General features: G+C 41.5%; 1 protein-coding gene across 7 annotated transcripts in view; it reads right to left on the bottom strand.

Moving 5' to 3' along the window:
* Positions 1-20,987, bottom strand: part of TENM2 (teneurin transmembrane protein 2) — a 1,540,328-nt gene that overhangs the window by 362,148 nt on the left and 1,157,193 nt on the right. For all 7 annotated transcript variants that reach the window (XM_063928221.1, XM_063928223.1, XM_063928222.1 and 4 more), the window contains one exon: positions 1,878-2,073. In XM_063928221.1, the coding sequence (XP_063784291.1) occupies positions 1,878-2,073 (196 nt within the window). The remainder of the gene's footprint in view (positions 1-1,877; positions 2,074-20,987) is intronic.

Below are 20,987 nucleotides of genomic sequence, written 5' to 3'. Positions count from 1 at the left end.
GTTTCCACATGTTTAAAAACAGAATGGTTGGAGGATTAAGGTTTTTGAAGGGGGTGCTGGTCACACCCTACGGCACAGACCACACCTCCACAACCTTCATATCACTAGTAACACCCCTGCAGCGCTGATCACACCCCTTGCTGCAGCACATAATTGGCCCTTCATAAATTTCAGCTCCAGGCCCATGTGAACCTTAATCTTGCACTGAGAGACAGTGATAAATAATAATTATATTGAAACAAGTCACTTTATTGTACAGTAGTGATTTATCTTGCTGTGCATTATGAGGTGTGACTTTGTAAAGATGATGCATGTAGAAATGTAGCACTATAGTTAAAAGAGTTTATATTAGTCACCATAGAAGACGACATGACACTCAGTCAAGGGCGTAGCTACCATAGGTGCAGGCAGTGCAGCTGCTATGGGGCCCAGAGCAGAGAGGTGCCCACCTTCCCTGTCACAGTTACATGTGTTATATACAAGGGCATAGCTACCATAGGTGCAGGCAGTGCAGCTGTTATGGGGCCCAGAGCTGAGAGGTGCCCACCTTCCCTGTCACAGTTATATGTGTTATATACAAGGGCGTAGCTACCATAGGTGCAGGCAGTGCAGCTGTTATGGGGCCCAGAGCTGAGAGGGGCCCACCTTCCCTGTCACAGTTACATGTGTTATATACAAGGGCATAGCTACCATAGGTGCAGGCAAGGTGCAGGCAGTGCAGCTGCTATGGGGCCCAGAGCTGAGAGGGGCCCACCTTCCCTGTCAAAGTTACATGTGTTACATACATTTTTCACCATTAGTATACATACAGTAAGGGCCCTTACAACTTTTGCCTTGGGGCCTACAATATATCTAGTTATGCCCTGGTCCTAGTCACTGTAATGTGGTATAAAATGAACTGAAGTGTATTATAATGTGGCATACTATAAACTGTGGACACTGTATGTCATAATGTGAATTGGGGGTACTGTATAATAGAAATGTGTACTGGCATAATGCCCTACAATGTGACATAACTTTAACTAAGGCACTAATGTGTCTCAGAAAATCAACTAGAGCACACAATAAACAACTGCTGCGGAGAAGTGTATCTCTAGAAGCATTAGGACAGGAGCCCCTTCAAAATGTTGCTATGGGCCCCCCAACGTTCTGGCTATGCCCCTGCACGCAGTATCACTATAATCTGTGCCAGTGCACTATTCCATCTGACTCAGGCTCAGTATTACACCTGCATGTGCCAGGACTCCTTTGTTCATTTTGAACGAAATGTCTGGTTTTGGCTGAGCTGGCATTCCCTCTGTCATTAGTGTTGGTTATGTGTTTCAGGGGCAGATGTATTAACCTGGAGAAGGTATAAGGAAGTGATAAACCAGTGATATGTGCAAGGTGATAAGGGCACCAGCCAATCAGCTCCAATATGTAAATTAACAGTTAAGATCTGATTGGCTGGTTCCTTTATCACCTTGCACCTATCACTGGTTTATCCCTTCCTTATGTCTTCTCCAGGTTAATACATCAGCCCCTCAGTCCTGTATAAATCATTTGCTTTTTCAAAAAGTTTAAAGGTAACCGTTAACATCTGCCTTGTGCTACTGAAATGAGAATATACACAAATACACACTCTGAATAAGCACAATTTGGGTGCACAAAGTATATACACACCACCAATGTTTCTGTGCTGGGGGTGAAATATGGAACTTGTCTAAGTTCACACTCTTTATGTGTGATCACAGAACACCGTCACATACTGTATGCTGCTAAGAACTCCCTCCTAAAAATAACAAAAGCTATGAGTTTTTATATTATTAGACACATGGAAGATATACATAAACCAAATTATCAACTACATATAATCAACCATCAAAACTTAAATGTACCTAAGACAACTGTATTGAATGATACAATCTCTTTGTCCTTCCCATCATTGTAAAAGGCCAAATGCCAGATTCCAATATCCAAGTACTGGACAAACACAGCCTCATTTTGCACCAAGGTCTGGATACTGCGACGTTCTCTCGGGGCTTCTATAACACTCCACTTCTCCTTGCCGTCCAAGCGCTCCATGAAGTCGTACTGTAAGGAGAGACAATTTCAGGTTAGTTTCATAAGGTGAACAGTATAGTAAAATAAATATATCATTTAAAAACTTAAAAATACTTTTTCGAATATTTATTTATTTCAAAGAGATAAAACTGATAAATGGTTTTTTTTCCCTCTTCTTGATTTTACTGTAAGTATAATGGACTACTAATTATAACAGAGTATCTGATAACTTAAAAAATTGATTGTAATTGTTTCACACAGTGCACAGATTCATGGGCACTTGCACTGAGTACAGCCCGGAGCCTTTGGGTGGTGCTTGTGTTTCCAGTTACCATACTGTATGTAGTAAATAATTGTATTCTGTTTGCAGATTTGAACATGCACAGTGTGTACAATAAATGTGATGGTAGGCAGCAATGTAATATCTCAAAACTTAAAAGTATAAAATTAATAAAACCCGAAGAAATGCGGTATATAAAAATGAGAACAAGCAAGCTGTATTATTTACAGTGTGTGAGATGAGATATATTTTATTGAATTAAAAAAAATATTTAAAATGGACATACAATACTGTTGCATTTGGTGAGGAAAATATATGCAGTGTACACCAGAGGAAACGCAGCAGGCTTTAAATTATTAAAAATAACTCTTAAAAATATACAGATAACTGACTTTTGATTGATGTGTTCACACCATGGCTGGGATGTAATGAAGTCCAAGTCTGTTGACCTTGCGGAATGCCGGGCGAACTTAGATTTTTTTTAAAGGGGTAATAATGTACGAGGCTAAACCATGCCTTGTACATAATTGCCCCTTTTAAAAAAAAACTTCCAAATTCGACTGGCATCACACACAGCTGCCGTTACACTTCATTACACCCCGCCCAGTATATGTAGACCCCCCTCTTTCTGAGCAGTGGTCTTTAATCATGTGTAAGTAAATTCCACTAATTAGTTTATTCTGAACACTTAGCCATAAATTATTCCATATTTTATCACACAAGTTAAACTTCAAAACACAACCAGTTGGGGCTATTTAAAGAGGGCTTAGATACTATGCTCTATTACATGTCCTTCAATACTTTTTTTATTTTCTTTGTATTTAAAAGAAAAATAAGTAAATAACATTAATTGTATGTGTTTTTTAAGTATTAATTGTATATATCATAGGTTTTCCGTGTCATTTGCATGATTTAGTGTTTTAACAGAATTTACGCATATGTGTAAGTGGTTTCACAGGTTTGCAAATTTCATTGTGAAACAGAGCAAAACTGCTTTGAATATTGCTTTTGTCAGAGCTCTAAAGCAGGAAAAGCTGTATCACGTTGCCATGCCTGAATGATGAATCTATTAGAAAATTCACATTAGTAATAAGCCTTGGTTCCCCATTCAGTAGTACTAGAAGGAGGGTAATGTGCTGTTAACAATACATTAGCTTAAATTCAAGTGAATGGAAGTCAATGCACTGCTAACTGTGCATTAGATTTCACAATGAATAAACCCCAAAGTGGATTTGTAAAGTATTCTATAACTACTGTTTTCCATCTAGATTAGTGATACAGAGACACAGGAACAACTGTCAATCTTTGAATCCTTTTGTGAGATCTTGGAAAAATTGTGGAGATTATTTAATGGAGAGTGTGAAGTTTGTGCTGACACATAAAGATCACTATGGGACCTGTATTTTGCTTTCCTACTCAACATTTATTGATCATATTACATACAGAAGTACAGTATCTACAATGTATGCACACATAGACCAATTACATCTTTTTCACATCTATCTATCTATCTATCTATCTATCTATCTATCTATCTATCTACATATGGAACATACATTGTTGGCTTAAGTAGTGCCATGAAGCCTGTCTGTGCAACAAGAACGAGGCACTGTGAAAATGCAGAGTGGTGACTGATGGGAGAAGGTGTTCAAATGAGTCCTCAGCATACAAGAACACCCACACTACTGCCCAATCTTCCATCTGCAGAGAATCTACAAAGAATCTTACTAGGTTCAACACTTGTTTTGTATTTGCATCATGCTGGCGTATTTAGAATGGGTGCAATGTGTGCGGTGCACATGGATTCCCAGGGTCCAAGGGGGCCCACACCGCACACACTGCACCCATGTATTCTTAATACTTACCCTCTGTAGTCTCACGTTGACAGCAGCAGCGCTGCAGAAATCACCAGGAAAATAGCACGTGGCCATTTTCCTTGCGTTTTGTGTATGAGCAGTAAGAAAATAACTGGAAAACTGGCCTCTGCGCCATTTTCCCAGAGAACTGTGCATGCACAGTAGACTCTGGGACAGCGCTAGGATCCCCTAGTGACCCTAGTGCCCAGAGTCTACATCTCTGCTGGCTAGAGAGGAGGGCGCCCAGATGGACTCTGCACATGGGCTTCCTCCTCTCTAGAAGCACCCCTGCATGCAAAGTTCCTCTGTCATCCTGTACACCAAGGAGGAAGCATTTAATGCAACCCAATTTATCTATGGGGCCCATTTATCAATGATCACGTTTGCAATATAACCTGGACGCGATATTGGCTCCCAGGATTGCATTGCAGAATGCAATCATATCGGGTGTATGTATCTCCTGGGGACTATATAATACAAATAGATGACTGCAGTTTGTGTATATTATGTTTATCATTCTCTGTATTGTACCTTGTCACAATGTGATTGGTTCTTACTTGAAAGGGAAGAACAACTAAATAGGTGGACTCTGTATAGTTAGGTTGCAGCTTACAAATCTACTGATGAATGTTTTGTGCTATTTAAAGGGGAAGTAAGAGGACACACTTACCTGTTTTGCCTTGTAAAAGACCCAAGGTTGTGTGGAAACATGTTTGCATTATTCTGGAGGCTTTCTGAGTGGTGGTGAAAATGCTACAGTAGATCATGAAGGTGTGTTTCAGAACCAGGGAATACCTGGTACTCCATGGGATATTTACACCATGCTGAACAGAACTGGTGTTTAACTGTTCTGAAAGCATTGTTGATATGCAGTAAAAGAACACAGTGGGCACCATTATAGAGGACTACCGGATTACAGTCGTCACAATGGAATGTGAACTTTCACATGTTGTGTAGGAGATATTCACTGCCTGCTTCTGACTAAAGGGACACATTCCTAATGGATGGTGTAATGGTTAGTGTTACTGCCTCACAGCACTGATGTCATGGGTTCGATTCCCACCATGGCACTAACTGTTTGGAGTTTGTATATTCTCCCCGTACTTGTGTGGGTTGCCCCTGGGTACTCCGGTTTCCTCCCCAATCCCAAAAATATATACTGGTAGGTTAATTGGCTCCAAACAAAATTAAACCTAGTGTGAATGTGTCTGTGTCTAAATGTTATATGGAATATAGATTGTAAGCTCCACTAGGGCAGGGCCTGATGTTAATGGGCAAATATTCTCTGTAAAGCGCTGTGGCATATGTGTGTGCTATATAAATAACTGGTAATAAATCAAGAAATAAAAATATGTTATTTTTATCTATTGAGCGAATGTGGTTACCTTATTTGTTTTGTTCTATTGTTAATCATAGGGACTATAGGGAACTCATTTAAAGGGTTTTTGATCTATTGGCTCCTTATATGTGTACAGAAGGTTACCATAACAATATTTATTTTTAACTGGTCTATTAGTTACCTGAAATGAACTAGTCTAGTGAACACAAGTTCTAGGAAAGAGTGTTCAAATATGGTAGCAATTACAGAAGACCTTTCTGTTTCCAGGTAGAAAAGGCACCTGTACTCAGTACCATAAAGTACCTTCACAAAACCATAACAGGTGAGGACTGTGCTGGACCCACCCCCTAAACTTATGACATCATGATGGTGGCAGGGGGCAGGGCCACATGATCTGGGAAGTAGAGCTTGCCTAGAGGAACTCTACAGGCTGCAGGGTGCCTGTCTGTAGCTTACATGTGGCTCTGCAGTAGTACTAATGGCTGCAGGGAGCCATCCAGACACCTTGCAAGCCACATGCAGGTGCTGTTTGGAAGCAAAGGTGCCACTCCCCTGGCCCTGCACCCCATGTGATGACACAACTCGCACACCACTAGGTACCGGTCTACAAATCATCACTATTAAGAACTAATAATACTTTTGTTGCTGCAGGCATTTTCATAGACTCTAATGAAGTTGTCCATTCCTGCAAGCTCTGTGTCCCATAATCCCCTTATACACACTCACAGTCCCCCTAAAATAGAAATGTGGGAGCATGGAGAGAGTATAGGTCGGGCCAGGTCGAGCGATCAAATGAAGCAAATGCACATAGTGAGATCCCCCTACATTCCCCTATATTATGCAGGAAGGCATAAACAGTTTATTTTTTACTAGGTACAATAAAGCAAAAGACAATTTTGGAGGTTATAGTGCCTGTAATTTCTACATAATATTAGGAAATCATTTACCTGTGTAATTCGTAATGTAGTCAGTATTCTGGTTTAAATATAATCCATTTGCTTAAATGACTGCATTTTAAATCAAATCATAAGTAGTATACATTTAAAGTTAATTTAATTGAAGACAGGGCTCCAATTAATTAGGTGCATTGAAATTCTCTTTCACAGAAAGGTGTTATATTTCACTATAGCCCAATTAGAATTAACAGTTGCTCTATTCTATTCCATAGATACATAGAATTAACACAACTATCCTGTAAAAAAAAATAAAATTGTAAAATATGCCGGTAGTTTCAATACATCATAAAAGTAATTTCACAACTGAGAGCTTTGTTAAAAGTTTTTTGCGGAAGTACCAGTGATTGAGTCATAAGAAAATCCTAATTACCCTCTGACTTCAGAATGGTCCCCTTGAAATTATTCAGATTTATAGCTCATTACTGCAGCTATATGAATACTTTTACTGCAAAGCTGGTGTAGTAGCTCTTCAAGGTCAAACAATGAATCACTGCCCCCATGAGCTTACAATCTAATTTAGGCACCTGAAGCATAAAAATTCAGAGATAATTCTGAACCAACCATTGTCTAGTCATGTGTCCAAAAATATGTCCTTATCATTCTAATAAAAAATATAAAACATATGAGAAAAGACTCATCATTCTTAAGACACTGCGGCACCTTTGGACTCCAGGCTCCTCCTATCCCTGACACAATAATTTTTTGATTATTGATAATTGTTTGAACAATGTACAAACATCTACTGATTGTCTTATATGTGTTTGGGTCATGTAAACAGGGTATATTTATGTTGACAATTACTTATTCTACTATCAGCAATTGTAGCCATGGAATTGTTTTTCTATTTTCATAGGGACTGACTTATGTTTGCAAGTAAAAGCAAAAAAAAAGTAAGTAACTTTGTGTCTGGAACAAACCATGTTGCAATGCAAGGGGAGCAAATACATTTATGTTTTTTGCTGTACAGGGTAAATACTGCCTGCTTTTGCATGTAGTCCACACATGTTGGACAGCTTTAGTTTTGTAGTAATTGCAGATTGCAGTTTGAATACACCCCACCCAAATTGAAATATCTCTGCACGTGTTACATCTGCCCCACCTGCAGTGCAATATGGGTTTGACCTGTAGCTTGCTTTTTTGCTTTACTTAAGAACATGAGTCAGGCACAGTCTTCCAATCTTCCAAGATATTTTGGATACTTGTGATTCTATGTGATGCTTTCATAAAATTATTAAAAAAATAAAAAAATAGGAGAAATAAATCTTTCGTTAAGTATCTGAAATAAATGTTACTATTATATTACTATTATAATATTACATTACAGTAGTGTAAAACAGGTCTCATTGGCCAACATCTACCTAAAAATATAGATTATATAATGATTTAAAAACAATAATATAACTAGAAAAAAAGACTGCGATCTGTACTCAACCAAACTTCTTTTTTCGGCTGCAATTTCTGGGGGGAAAAGAAGTTTGCAAATATATCATGTCATCTATACAGCACATCAAATGCCGATATATCTTGCCGATATATCGGTACAGCTGCCTGAGTGTTTGGGTGATCCGCCAACCAACCGAGGATTGCTGCCTCGTCAAGTTTGGAAAGTGCTCTTGGGAGAAAGGCAGTATGCAGACATAGAATTATCACTACATTTATCAAGGGGAGAAGATGGCCCCGGTGACCTACTGTACATATCCTGTTTATGATGCCTTTTGTATTATAAGCTTAGCGTTACTGAATGCAGTTAGCTGCAGTCTGATGATAAAATCTAGTCAGTCACAAAATACAGTTATTCTGATTAATTCAGCTCTAATGAACCTATTAGTGTTTTACCGATGGCAGAAAAACAAATAGTTTGAGTGAGTACTAAACAATTTAACAGTAAGTTTGAACATCTATAGCACCATTATCATTGCAAATGCCAAAATTATTCAAGTTAAATGTGACTTGCAAAGCAGAACTGGCAAGAGTCTATGTGAAAACTGGTGGAGAAATGAAGTTATGGCTGGCATTTATGTTTTGTCTTTTCAATAAAACCATCAGTATTTGTCATTGAATAGAAAAAAGGCTTCCCATAGTGTGATTACAAATACTATACAGGCTGTAATAAAGGATGGGTGAGGCATTCAAGAAATCATCTCTAGATACTTTAGCAATAGTGTAACTAGGCTAGTACAATCATACTCTTCTATACCAGAAAGTACATAATAAATCTGTAGAAGTAACCCTTTTGTGCTTCATTTAGTAATGTATGTATTCTTATATCGGAAAATGCCTTATCATCTTGTTCGTGCAGAGTGATTCTACTAAAGCCCTAGAGAAACCTGGTTAATTTCACACAGCTGTATATAGTGGCATAGCCAGCATACGGAATCATGAAGTTGTGAGAAAATGACCCAGTTTTGCTAGAAAGTTATGGTGTTCTCAAAAAAGGCCATTGTGTCTGACAGTGTCAGTGAGCTGACTTGGGCTCCGAGTGTGGGTCTATTTACCCACTTGTCTGGCGTGGTCACATTATTTGTGACCATGCCAGGCTGTGCGTTATCTGACATGGTCACAAATAATGTGACCACTCAAAAACGTAGCGTGGGCGGCTGCTGGAAGATAATCTTCGTGCAGCTGCCAATCACAGAGGGATCTCCCAGCTCCTCTGTCTCCCTGGACCCTCCCCCCCCCCCTGTATCTGCCGTGCGGCTGATGACTGCTGATCAGTCAGCACAGCAGGACACCCTATCCGGCAGCTGCCCGGGAAATGTAAATTAACACCCCTCAGCCCCAAGTGTGTACCGAGATAGTCGTCATGTTCCGATGTTCATTTTTGTCCGATATTAATGTCATTCCGATGAAAAATTATATTTTACAAATGTTTTATTACTTAAATAAATTATTTTAAATACATTTTGAGGAGATGTTCTTAACCTAATTCATTCATTTAAAAAAAAAATCTGAGCTTTTTTTTTCTTTCATTTGGCAGTTAAGTGGTTAAATACCTGCACAATTATGCCCAAATAAAATTTTCTGGACTTTGTATTTTACCAAAGCTGCACAATTCGAGGAGGAACTAGACAGTTGCAGTCCCCATAGTAAATGGTTGGTAAGAGGCTGGCCCTCATGTACCAGCCAGTATGGAAAAATGCATTTACATATGGGACAGACGACTCTCAGTAGCAGATGCTCCCCGGTCTTTACCTACAGTAGCTGTACCGTATGATGTATTCTTTACTAAAACACATTTTCCATTTTCCCAGCCCCCACCTATGTCCCTGCTGTATCAGATTGTAACCATGCTATTTTACACATTGTCATGCAGGTGTAAAAGACTGGAAAAAGAGCAAGAATTCCAGCAGAGCAGCCCTTCCATTAATACAGTATTACTATCAATCATTTCTCAGGCATCAAAAATAGAACTGCCGTAAAAAAGTGAATACATGATTGAATTGATGGGATTGGCAGTGAGGATTGTATTTACTATGGGGGTAATTCCAAGTTGATCGCAGCAGGAACTTTGTTAGCAGTTGGGCAAAACCATGTGCACTGCAGAGGAGGCAGATATAACATGTGCAGAGAGAGTTAGATTTGGGTGTGGTGTGTTCAATCTGTAATCTAATTTGCAGTGTAAAAATAAAGCAGCCAGTATTTACCCTGCACAGAAACAAAATAACCCACCCAAATCTAACTCTTTCTGCACATGTTATATCTGCCTCCCCTGCAGTGCACATGGTTTTGCCCAACTGCTAACAAAATTCCTGCTGCGATCAACTTGGAATTACCCTCAATGTACAATACTCAATACATTATCAGGACCCAAGACACATTTCATTCGATAAGATACACAGGGGCCATGGTTAAAAAGAGAATCTAGCATTTTATATAGACAAGTTTGTGTTATCTTTGGTAAATGTGGATGACATGTAAAAACTTGAAAACCTACAAAATTTACATATACTGTAAATGCAAAGTGTGTGAAATGATTAGAACAAGGTTGCATTCCATTACAGTTGCAAAGTAAATTATTGGTCAGGCACCGGGCTCATTGATTTAAGCTAAGAATTCAGCAGTATTATTATGGGATGTAGTCATGTGACCGATGGTCACATAACCTCCCCCTACATCAGGCCCGTCACAATCCCATGCCGACCAACAGGGACTATTCCCATGACACCTATAGAGTAGGAATAGAACCTGTGGTCGCCACTGAGCCCGCAAGGGGCTTGCTGCACTTGCCATGCCCCTGCCGGGATCCCGGCGTTGGTTTGCTGACCAGCAGTCACGCATACCACACCGTATTATTACATATTACATACATATGAAAAGACACATAAATCACAAGGACAACCTTGGTGATACTACATTACCAGGGCCCAGCCAGTGATTGCTAAATATTGCAATGTGAGGAAGAGTTTATATCATGTCAGGAACCTCGTGGCTGGCCACTTATACAGCAATTTTGACACATTTTTAGACTGCCTTGTACCAGGCACCAACAGTTATAAAGAATCAGGAAAACACATTAAATGAACTATTTGCCTGGTGTGGTTGCACCAAATGCCTCCATGCCAGGCTGAGCTTTCCCTGACATGGTTGCAGCTGATGTGACCAGTCAGAAACTCCCAAGCTTCTAGCAGCCTCCAATCTCACATTGACTTCCTGGCCCCTCTGAACATTCAGATCCTCCCCAATGTCTGCCGATCAATGTTGGTTGCAATGATCGGGCAGCCTGACAGCACCCCCACCCATTGGCTGCAATGAGAAGCAGCCACTGGGGATATGTAGGTGCAGCGCTGTCACAGTCCCAGTGTATACACAGCAGCTGCAGAGATGCGCAGCCACTAGGAAATGTAAATACTGACCTGGTCCCAGTGTATTACTGGTGGACGTGGCGAGGAGTAGCCACTGGGCTCATAGAACCACAGGAGCATCTCTGTCCCGTGTGTATACCCGTGTGTATACACACAGCTGCTGCAGAGATGATCTGCTTGCAGGGACATATAAACATACCAGAGCCTCTGTGCCCCTGTGTGCCCAATCAATGTCGATATAGCAACACATGAAGAAAATATTACATCCTTGATAAAGTCTATGTGATATATCTCTATCTGATAGATAGATAGATATATACATCCTTGATAAAGTCTATCTGACGAAACGCATTGGGCCTTCCCAGACTGCACCTCTCTAAAAATATAAGCAACTTCCATTTTTTAAAAAAGTTTTCCTCTTTTTTTTTTTTTTTCTGTTGTAAATTTTTCCCTCCTTTTTTGCTATAACAATTTAATTGACTTTAAAAGTGTGAGCTTTTATTGATTGTTTGTCTAGGAATCTAAATTTTTAGTGCAACTAATTTATTCTGTGCAATTTTAGAAGGCGGTTGTAGTAAGAAAAGATGCTGCAGCAACCTATGTCCTGTGTGTGTGACTGGTCCTCTCAAGCGGTCGATCCCTCTGGAGCTAATGGTGTCCAGTAGCCTAAGAAGCCCAAGCTGGCTGCAAGCAGGCAGGTTCGCTTCTTCTCCCCTTAGTCCCTCGCAGGGCCGGTGCTAGGGTGTTTGGCGCCTCCCTGCAAACTATAAATTTGCGCCCTCTCTCCAATACTTAATAATGGGACACGCAAGAATTGAAGGCACGTGCTACAAAAAGGGGTGTGGTCTCACAAGGAAGGGGTGTGCCCAGACAATTTTACCCCCAATTTACATTACACGACACAGTAGCACAATCTTATTCACATTACACCGCACGCAGTACTCCTGATTCATATTATACCACATAGCAGTGTCACTTAGTCACTTTAAGTCACACAGTAGTGCCCCTTATTCAGGGCTTAAAGTGGACCTGGAGAGTTGGTGGAACTACATATTTGTGCCCTAACCCCCATATCATCTAAAGGAACAGTGTGCGCCGAATGCCGCTTATACACACAATAATGCCCAATTATCAGTGCCGCCGGCGCCTATACACCTAATAATGTCCACGGTAGCAATGCCGCTTATGCACATGCCCGCCGTATTTGTGCTGCTTATACATATAATAAATGCCTCCCCCCCCCATGTGTATATGTATCTCACAAACACACATACATACATACATACATACATAGTCATACACACACACACATGCACTATATAGCTCTCGTAAACAATACAACTTGGAAGCACACACTTGCAGCAGGAGAATCCATCACAGTAGAAAAGTTTTCAAAGAGTTAAACTCACATGGCAGAGTCAGGCTGCCCTGAACACAATTCAAGCTCCTGCATCAGCATGTAGAGGCCAGGGGGAGGGCTCAGAAACCGGAGTGCAGGAACGGAGAAGGCTTCATAAAACACGTCATAAATCATTTCCCAGCAGGTATAGAAAGTGAAAGTGCCGTGGCCAGCCTGTGCGGACGCAGTGAAACCCTTACTGCGTTCTCTGATACTACTAGGAGGGAGAGGGGGAGGGAGGGGAGATCAGCGCCACCGGTGGACTGGACTGTGGAGCCTCATGCTGCCACGACCACTGCCTGTAGAGTCTGATAGACGCTGTGGCAGATGGCAGCAGCAGAGTCTCAGTGCAGGGAGAGCGCCTCTCTGAAGCCGGCGCCTCCCTGCTTTGCAGGCTCTGCTGAGTGGGTTGCGCCGGCTCTGGTCCCTCGCTGCAGTGAGCCTGTTGCCAGCAGGTCTCACTGAAAAGAAAAAACCTAATTCTATACTTTCTTTCTAGAAGCTCAGGAGAGCCCCTAGTGTGCATCCAACCTCGGCCGGGCACAAAATCTAACTGAGGCTTGGAGGAGGGTCATAGTGGGAGGAGCCAGTGCACACCAGGTGACCTAAAGCTTTCTTTAGTTGTGCCCAGTCTCCTGCGGAGCCGCTATTCCCCATGGTCCTTTCGGAGTTCCCAGCATCCACTAGGACGTCAGAGAAAATAATGACACGTTACATACTGGACATATATAATCACATAACTGTAGGTAGATGAGCAGTCAGTGCTGCATGCATCCAGCCCATGTGCAGTATGTAAGTACAATATTACAGGTTACATACAGGACATATATAGTCCCATTATGGTCGGCAGAGGATCTGTCAATGCCAGTGATGAATTTCCCACTTGGCACATGCCTGGGGATGCCACCTGCTGGCACAGCAGGCAGCCCCCATGCCCCTGCCCACAGTCCAATTCATCCCCCAGTGGATCCCTTTGTTATGTAGCACCAGCATGGGGGTAGAGGGAGTCACACCCAGCAATTCTCTGCAGGAGGTACAGGAAAGGTTGAGACTACCTGCCTAATTTCTGTTTGTCTGGCAGCTTCACCTTCTGGACCATTTGTCCTGGCCGCCATGAAGAGAGTCTGAGGCAGCAGGGACATTATCATGATGTCTATGCAGAGCCACCAATCACTACTGCTGGATGACTGCAGCTGTTCACAACTGGCCATGACCATGGAGGCTGAGAGTAGTTGTGTGTGTGTGTGTGTGTGTGTGTGTGTGTGTGTGTGTGTGTGTGTGGGGAGGGGAGGGGAGGGGGGGAGAGAAGGGGTGGGGGAGATAAAGTAAAGAAGATGTCATAGCACCCAATCAGTTTCTGTCATTTTCTAGCAGTGTGTAACATGACTGAAGCTGAATGTTTGGTATGGGCAACTCCTCTGCGTTATCTCTCTCTAAAATTAGATATATCTTCCTGTAAATACAGTAAAGCCCCTCAAAACAACTGTGTTGTAGATGTATGAAATGGCATTATGGGTGCACTGATACTGCTTCTTCCCCATCTATTTAGGACGAGATGGTACATGACAGGGCCGCTATGTGTCCCTGTCATTATCGGCCCTGCTATCTTTAATATAGTGTGCCAATGTATGAATGGTTTTGACAGTTGCAGGTGTTGTTGCCTATACACCACAGCAGGGACAGCTCTGTTCCTGGCTGTGGCAGCTGTCGGTACTGGGCTGTTTGGGAGAACTTGCGATCCACTCTGTCTGGCATCCGAGATATTCATACATCTCAACTTCTTTCTTTCTTTCTTTCTTTCTTTCTTTCTTTCTTTCTTTCTTTCTTTCTTTCTTTCTTTCTTTCTTTCTTTCTTTCTTTCTTTCTTTTCAGTAATATCGCTTCACAGAAATTAGTTTCCTTTCTACACTGCTCCACAGAACTAGGCGCACTGATTGGCTTCTTGCATTTTATTGACATATCCATTACAGCTGCTTTTTGAACATAACAGCTATTCTGGGAACTTCTATTAAATAGTAAGGCCCAGGGCCATAACTAATGCTGTGGAAGTGGTGCCGTCACATAGGGCCCTGGAGGACACACAATTGCTGCCCCTCAGCACCTGAATGTGGCATGCAGAGTGCCTGGAATGCAGGGGGACACTATGGGCAGGCATCCTGCAGCCTGAAGAATTCAGTACTCCAGATCCTAGAGCCAGCGGCCCTGGTCGGCACAGGGCACCATAGAGCCCTCTTACCTACATTTTGGGTGGGATGTATTAACATACATCGCCGCCCACCACAGAGATGTTATCGCATATGTACTAACATATGCAATTAACATCACAATGCGGTGATGGAGGCCGCCCACGATACCTGTGAAGTGGTGTGCAGGGGTCTCCGTCACCTCCCTGGGCTCTCACTCTCCTCCCTGGCTGGGAATCAGGCAGCAGGCTCTCCCGGGCGCCTCCTCCCTGCAGCTGGACGGATCTCCGGCTGTTTTGCTAGGGGGAGGAGTTTAGCTTCCGGGACCAGGGCTGCCTGGAAGGTGGTTTGCCGTGGGGAGGGGGGGGGGGGGGGGTGGCATCTGCGGCATGGGTCTGCGGTCGGCGGTAAGAAGCCCATAGGTTTCTATAGGGTATTGCCATCCAAAGATGGTGATACCCTCAGGGGCGAAAACGCGGCGGCCAGGTGTTAGTACATATGAAAATGTGGTAAAACTCCCGAAAACGGGGGTTTTACTGCATCCTCCCTTTAGTATATCCCGCCTTTAGTCATTAAAAGCTCAAGGTTGAATGAGTTGATAAAATTGCACATTATATATCAATACTTTGTTAAAATCATGATTTAATTCTGGTGGGGATTGCGGTGTGTGTGTGTGTGTGTGTGTGTGTGTGTGTATTTGCAATTATACTCTGATTTATAATTATTTACTTTGTTACTTGAGGCAAGCGAGTGCTGCATTTTTTTATTTTTTTTTATAAATACAGTTTTAGTTTTGCAGAGGATCACATTTCCCTGCTTTGCAGCTGTTCTTAAATCTTGAACAATTTATTAATTCACAAGAATAAGTGATGGATTTTATTTATCTTATACATACAGTGTATCAGGTGGTCTGTTTTGGACTCTAAGAAATATGGTCACCTGGGATAACTAGTACAGATTGTGCGGTGCCATGTATGAGTGATTATGGGCCTAATTCAGACCTGATCGCAGCAGCAAAATTGTTCTCTAATGGGCAAAACCGAGGGGGTAATTCTGAGTTGATCGCAGCAGGAACTTTGTTAGCAGTTGGGCAAAACCATGTGCACTGCAGGGGAGGCAGATATAACATGTGCAGAGAGTTAGATTTGGGTGGGTTATTTTGTTTCTGTGCAGGGTAAACTGGAATGACCACCACCCATGTGCATTGCAGGAGAGGCAGATATAACATGTTCAGAGAGTTAGATTTGGGTGGGGTGAGTTCAATCTGCAATCTAAATTGCAGTGTAAAAATAAAGCAGCCAGTATTTACCCTGCACAGAAACAAAATAACCCACCCAAATCTAACTCTTTCTGCACATGTTATATCTGCCTCCCCTGCAGTGCACATGGTTTTGCCCAACTGCTAACAAAATTCCTGCTGCGATCAACTCAGAATTACCCCCCATGAGCACTGCAGGTGGGGCAGATATAACACATGCAGAGAGAGTTAGATTTCGGTGGCGTATATTTAAACTGCAATCTGCAATTGTTGCAAAAATAAAGCTATCCAACATGTGTGGACTACAGGCTGCTTTATTTGTACACTGCAATTCAGATTTCAGTTTGAACACCCCCCACCCAAATCTAACTTTCTCTGCACATGTTATAACTGCAGCCCCCCCTGGACTACACATGGTTTTGCCCATTAGGGAACAATTTTGCTGCTGCGATCAGGTCTGAATTAGGCCATATGCTCACTAATAAGTCTCTTGTACTTGTTTTTAGAAATATTGTGAGGGTTCTGTTATATATATATATATATATATATATATATTTTTTTTTTTTTAATCTTAATGCTCTGCATTGTATTAACTGTATTTACCTCTTTTTAATGTAAATGTACATTTGTTTACATGCAAATTATACCTTGTATATAAGTTTACCTTAGATCATATTAACACAAACTGTAACTTTAGGGGTAGTGGCTGGCCAACCTCTATAGATCACAATATGTACAGAGTGGGAAGAAAAGAGTAGCAATAATGTTTGCATCTAAATAGGACACAGGGCCAAATTCGAATAAATATGCAAATGCCAGCGGCAGTAAACAAAGATGTAGAATCGGTCACAGAACAGTCGATTATCGAAGTTATGAGTAGTCCCATGTTCACACAGCATGGCCACATTGACATTGCAGCTGTGTATGGGATAGCAGTCGCAGCCTCAAACATGCTCCCTGTGTTTTGCTGCCACTCATACATGCGTGTGCAGACTGCCAATTATGGAACAAATGCGATGAATCGGGTTTGCATACATCTCTGAATCAAGCCCACTGTTCACATGTGGTCTAATAGCTGGGAACAGGGGCATTTGAAGAGAGGAGAGGGCCCTCATGCAGGCTCCACGCAGGACCACTCCTCTGTGGCAGTGAGTAGACTCTGGCTTTATGTTACTGCACATGTGCAGTTTTTCAGGGGACATTCTATTGTGCATGCAGAAATCACCTGTGCAGCCATTTTTTCAGTAATTTATGTCTGCAGCACTAGCTGCCACCATGGGACTCTGGAGGGGTAAGTATAATTATATGGGTGCATGGTCTGCAGTGTGGGCCTTGTACCTTACACACCTTGCACCCATTATAGATATGCCTATGGCTGGGAGCCATTAGTACTAGTAACTGCCAAGTATACAGGAAACATGACCATCAGCGACACTTTATCTCTCATCACTGATGGACTAAGGGCTGGTACATATTGGCCCGACTTGATCAAACCGTTGCAATGACAGAGCCATTGGAATTTCTATAATGGGCGTAGTATGTATGGTGAACATGGGCCCCTGGGTCCAGGGGGCCCACCCCGCACACACTGCACCCATGTTTTATTACTTACCCTTCTGGAGTCCCGTGCTGGGTGCTGCAGCAAAAACAAAAGAGCCAAAATGGATGCCGCGTGGACGCCATATTTGTGGAGACCTGTGCATGCGCAGTAGACTCTGGCACAATGCTAGAGCTACTACGCCATGGAGAGGAGGGGGTCCACTCGGAGTCTGCACACAGGCTTCCTTTGTTAAAATGCCCCTGCACAGAGTGGCAGATTCAAGTGAGTACACACACTTACCTGTTGGCCCCTGAATGTGTCTGATGGAACACCCGGCTTGGCGTAAATTTTCATTTGCCCACACACCTGTGACATCAGCCCCTGCAGTAAGTGTATGGGCAGTCGGTGGCCCACCCAAATACCCAGATGCACCATTATATCTTTATATATATATATATTTAGATATATTAGTACAGCGGCAGCCGAAGCAATATATCTGTAAATGACACATTTCACAGACATATAGGGTGTGCACCCCTGCCGACCAACTTGTGATATATTGGCAGCTCACTCAAACGCCCGCTATATTGTCTGGTGTGTACCCAGCTTGTCAGTAGCATTACTTTGAAGCTAGGCCACAGACCTCTACTTGACAGCTCGGGGGTGGCCTTCAGTGGTACTTATAATACTGTAGGGAAATGCACCGTATTTACCATGATCTGGCTGCAGGTAACAAGTGGGAAGTTTGGCTATCACATTGGTATATTTTAGAATTTATAAAAATGTTTGCATAGCAATTAAAGACTGACATTGGCTGTCGTGTGCAATTACTGTTTCGCTAAGCCCTTGTCAAGAAGATTACATAAAAAATAATTAGTAGTTAAAATAATATATGCAAAGCATGTTGATCGTTCTCAGCGTGTAAAAAGCAGTGGCCCACGAAATCGGTACAGTCGAGCACTAGTGATTAGACTGGAATACAAACTTTTTAGCTGTCTGTAATAAACAAAAAAGGCTCCATATGGTGGTAATGTTGTAGGATGGGATGATGTGTCTGAGCTGGAACTTATACGTATTTCATTTATAGAACAACACTGCACAAGTGTGACGTGGAAGTATGAAGTATTTTTACTGTAGATCTATTTTAGATGTATTTTACACAATAAAGATTTAGATTCATTTTTCTTCTGTGAATGTGCCTCATTGAAGACAGAATATGAACATTAAGGAACATTAAATGACAAACATCTAATTTGAAATAAACTGCATTGCTGCATATTTTTAAAGCGGCTTTAATTATCCATTAAGGGAATTATTTTACTGCCAGCCTAGAAGTACTTGTGCATAAGTAAGGATAAATAAGGAGCATATGAGAAATGTCAGTCTAAAATGAATAGATCTATTCCGAATCTCGATTATCTAAATGTTTTAATAAAAAATATTTATTTGTAAATAACTCTTTGTGAAGCACCTTCATATTTTCTCTGTTTACTTGTGATGGTAGAAACGTTATTTATAACGGCATAGCTCCAGTCTGGCAGCATATCTGATACTGGCACAATCTCATTCCTTATTTATTAAGCAGACAGGTAATAAGAAATGTGGTTAGAAGTTCTGACACAATTGTCATTGTTACATTGTGCGGAATGTATACGGGCTGAGGTAAGCCAGTGTCCGGAAACAAGTCTGACAATCTACTGTATGCCATTAATTTAAATGGAGTCTATTATAGAATGTGTGACCTATCACTTCTTGCAAGCCGCATTAAACCACAGCTCAATTGCTGTAAATGAAATCGATATATGACTAGAAATATAAAATTATATTTCTCTCGAAATAAATTCCTTGGTAATAAAACAGGTGACAGTATACATATTTCTATAAAGGAAATTATACACTGTACTATATATACACAAATCACACCCAAATATACATATATATATATATATATATATATATACATACATACGTAAAAGCACTAAGAGTTAAAAATATAACTATATATTACAGTTTGATATATTTTTTGCAGCGGGTCGCCACGGAAGACAGAAGCAATAAAAGCTGACATTTCTTGCTGGCTGCATGCTGTTCTGCTCAGCTGGGTTTGGCAGCTCTCACTGCCTCCCCAACGCGCGCTGTCGATTTTACCTCAGATGGCAGGGCAGGCACAGCAGTTGGTCTGATCGAAGTGTAACTGCAAACTGAAGCAAAAACTTCTTGCTTTAGCCCTTTTTGAGTGCACCTCTTGACTTGTGGAGAGATCCTAAGGGTAACCGAAGCAGCATAAAATAGTCGAGCTGCTATCATAACATCATTACACTACAGAGCTGGGACTTTACACAATTTTTTTTAGAAACAAAGTCACTTCCATACTACTTATCTACTGGTGTCATGACACTTCACCCATGGCACTCTAATTACAATTCATGATGCAATCTTCTAAATAAAGCACAAGTATTACCTTATTATTACTGTACTAGCACATCAGGTCACCTATTTTACTACCCCATGATGTGATCCTTTGTTTAGATGTTTTCTTATACTATTTCTGTACCTATATTGGAAATACATAATACAGGTAGAGATGTTTTTACATTTTGGACCCTCTCACTCACTTTTGTACAAGTAGGATTTTGTCATTCTTGCATGAATGTGTTGGGCACAAAGATGCTTTAATCAATATGTTGGAACAACGAGCTGGCTACACTGTGAAGGCATAGTCATTGGCATAATCAACATGCGATAGATGATACAACACTGGTATCATGTGTAAACTCTGTCAAAGTCAGAAAAATATCTCTATACACACTTCCATATTTGCACCTCACACTGGTCCGCGCTGCGCATGCGTGCGCTCTCCCGTGAAGGCGCATACCCGCTGTTGCGTGCACCCGCTGGTGCACGGTATGCGTATTTACGGTAAAGTTTGTGTAGTCGTAGCGTGCGACTCAATCGTTACATATTTTTCACGAATAATGTATTTTATAGATCATGGTCCCTTTGATAGATTCTGAAAGTTTGGTTAATATAGAATGTTTATGAACAGAGGAATCCCTCTTTGTTTGATACGAAGGATCAGATAGGAGTAATACAGTGGTGTTTAGTATCCATCGGAAGAATATTTAATTAGAAATATTCCGATGTTGGTTTGAAGCAGATCAATCGCTCGTGCGAATAGTTATGGACATAAGAAGTTTATGAACATTTACTTTATTTGCACTTTATTACCCATGCGGCGGGAAACCCAGTTTCCCTCCCACCTGAGCAGTTGGAAATAGTCACAGCCCACCTGTATGAATCAACCTATGACCTTTTGTTATAATGCGAAGCC

Source organism: Pseudophryne corroboree, chromosome 6 (assembly GCF_028390025.1).
Source record: "Pseudophryne corroboree isolate aPseCor3 chromosome 6, aPseCor3.hap2, whole genome shotgun sequence".
Classification (NCBI taxonomy): Eukaryota; Metazoa; Chordata; class Amphibia; order Anura; family Myobatrachidae; genus Pseudophryne; species Pseudophryne corroboree.
The sequence above is the reverse complement of the archived record's forward strand: the minus strand, read 5'-3'. Positions and strand labels throughout refer to the sequence as shown.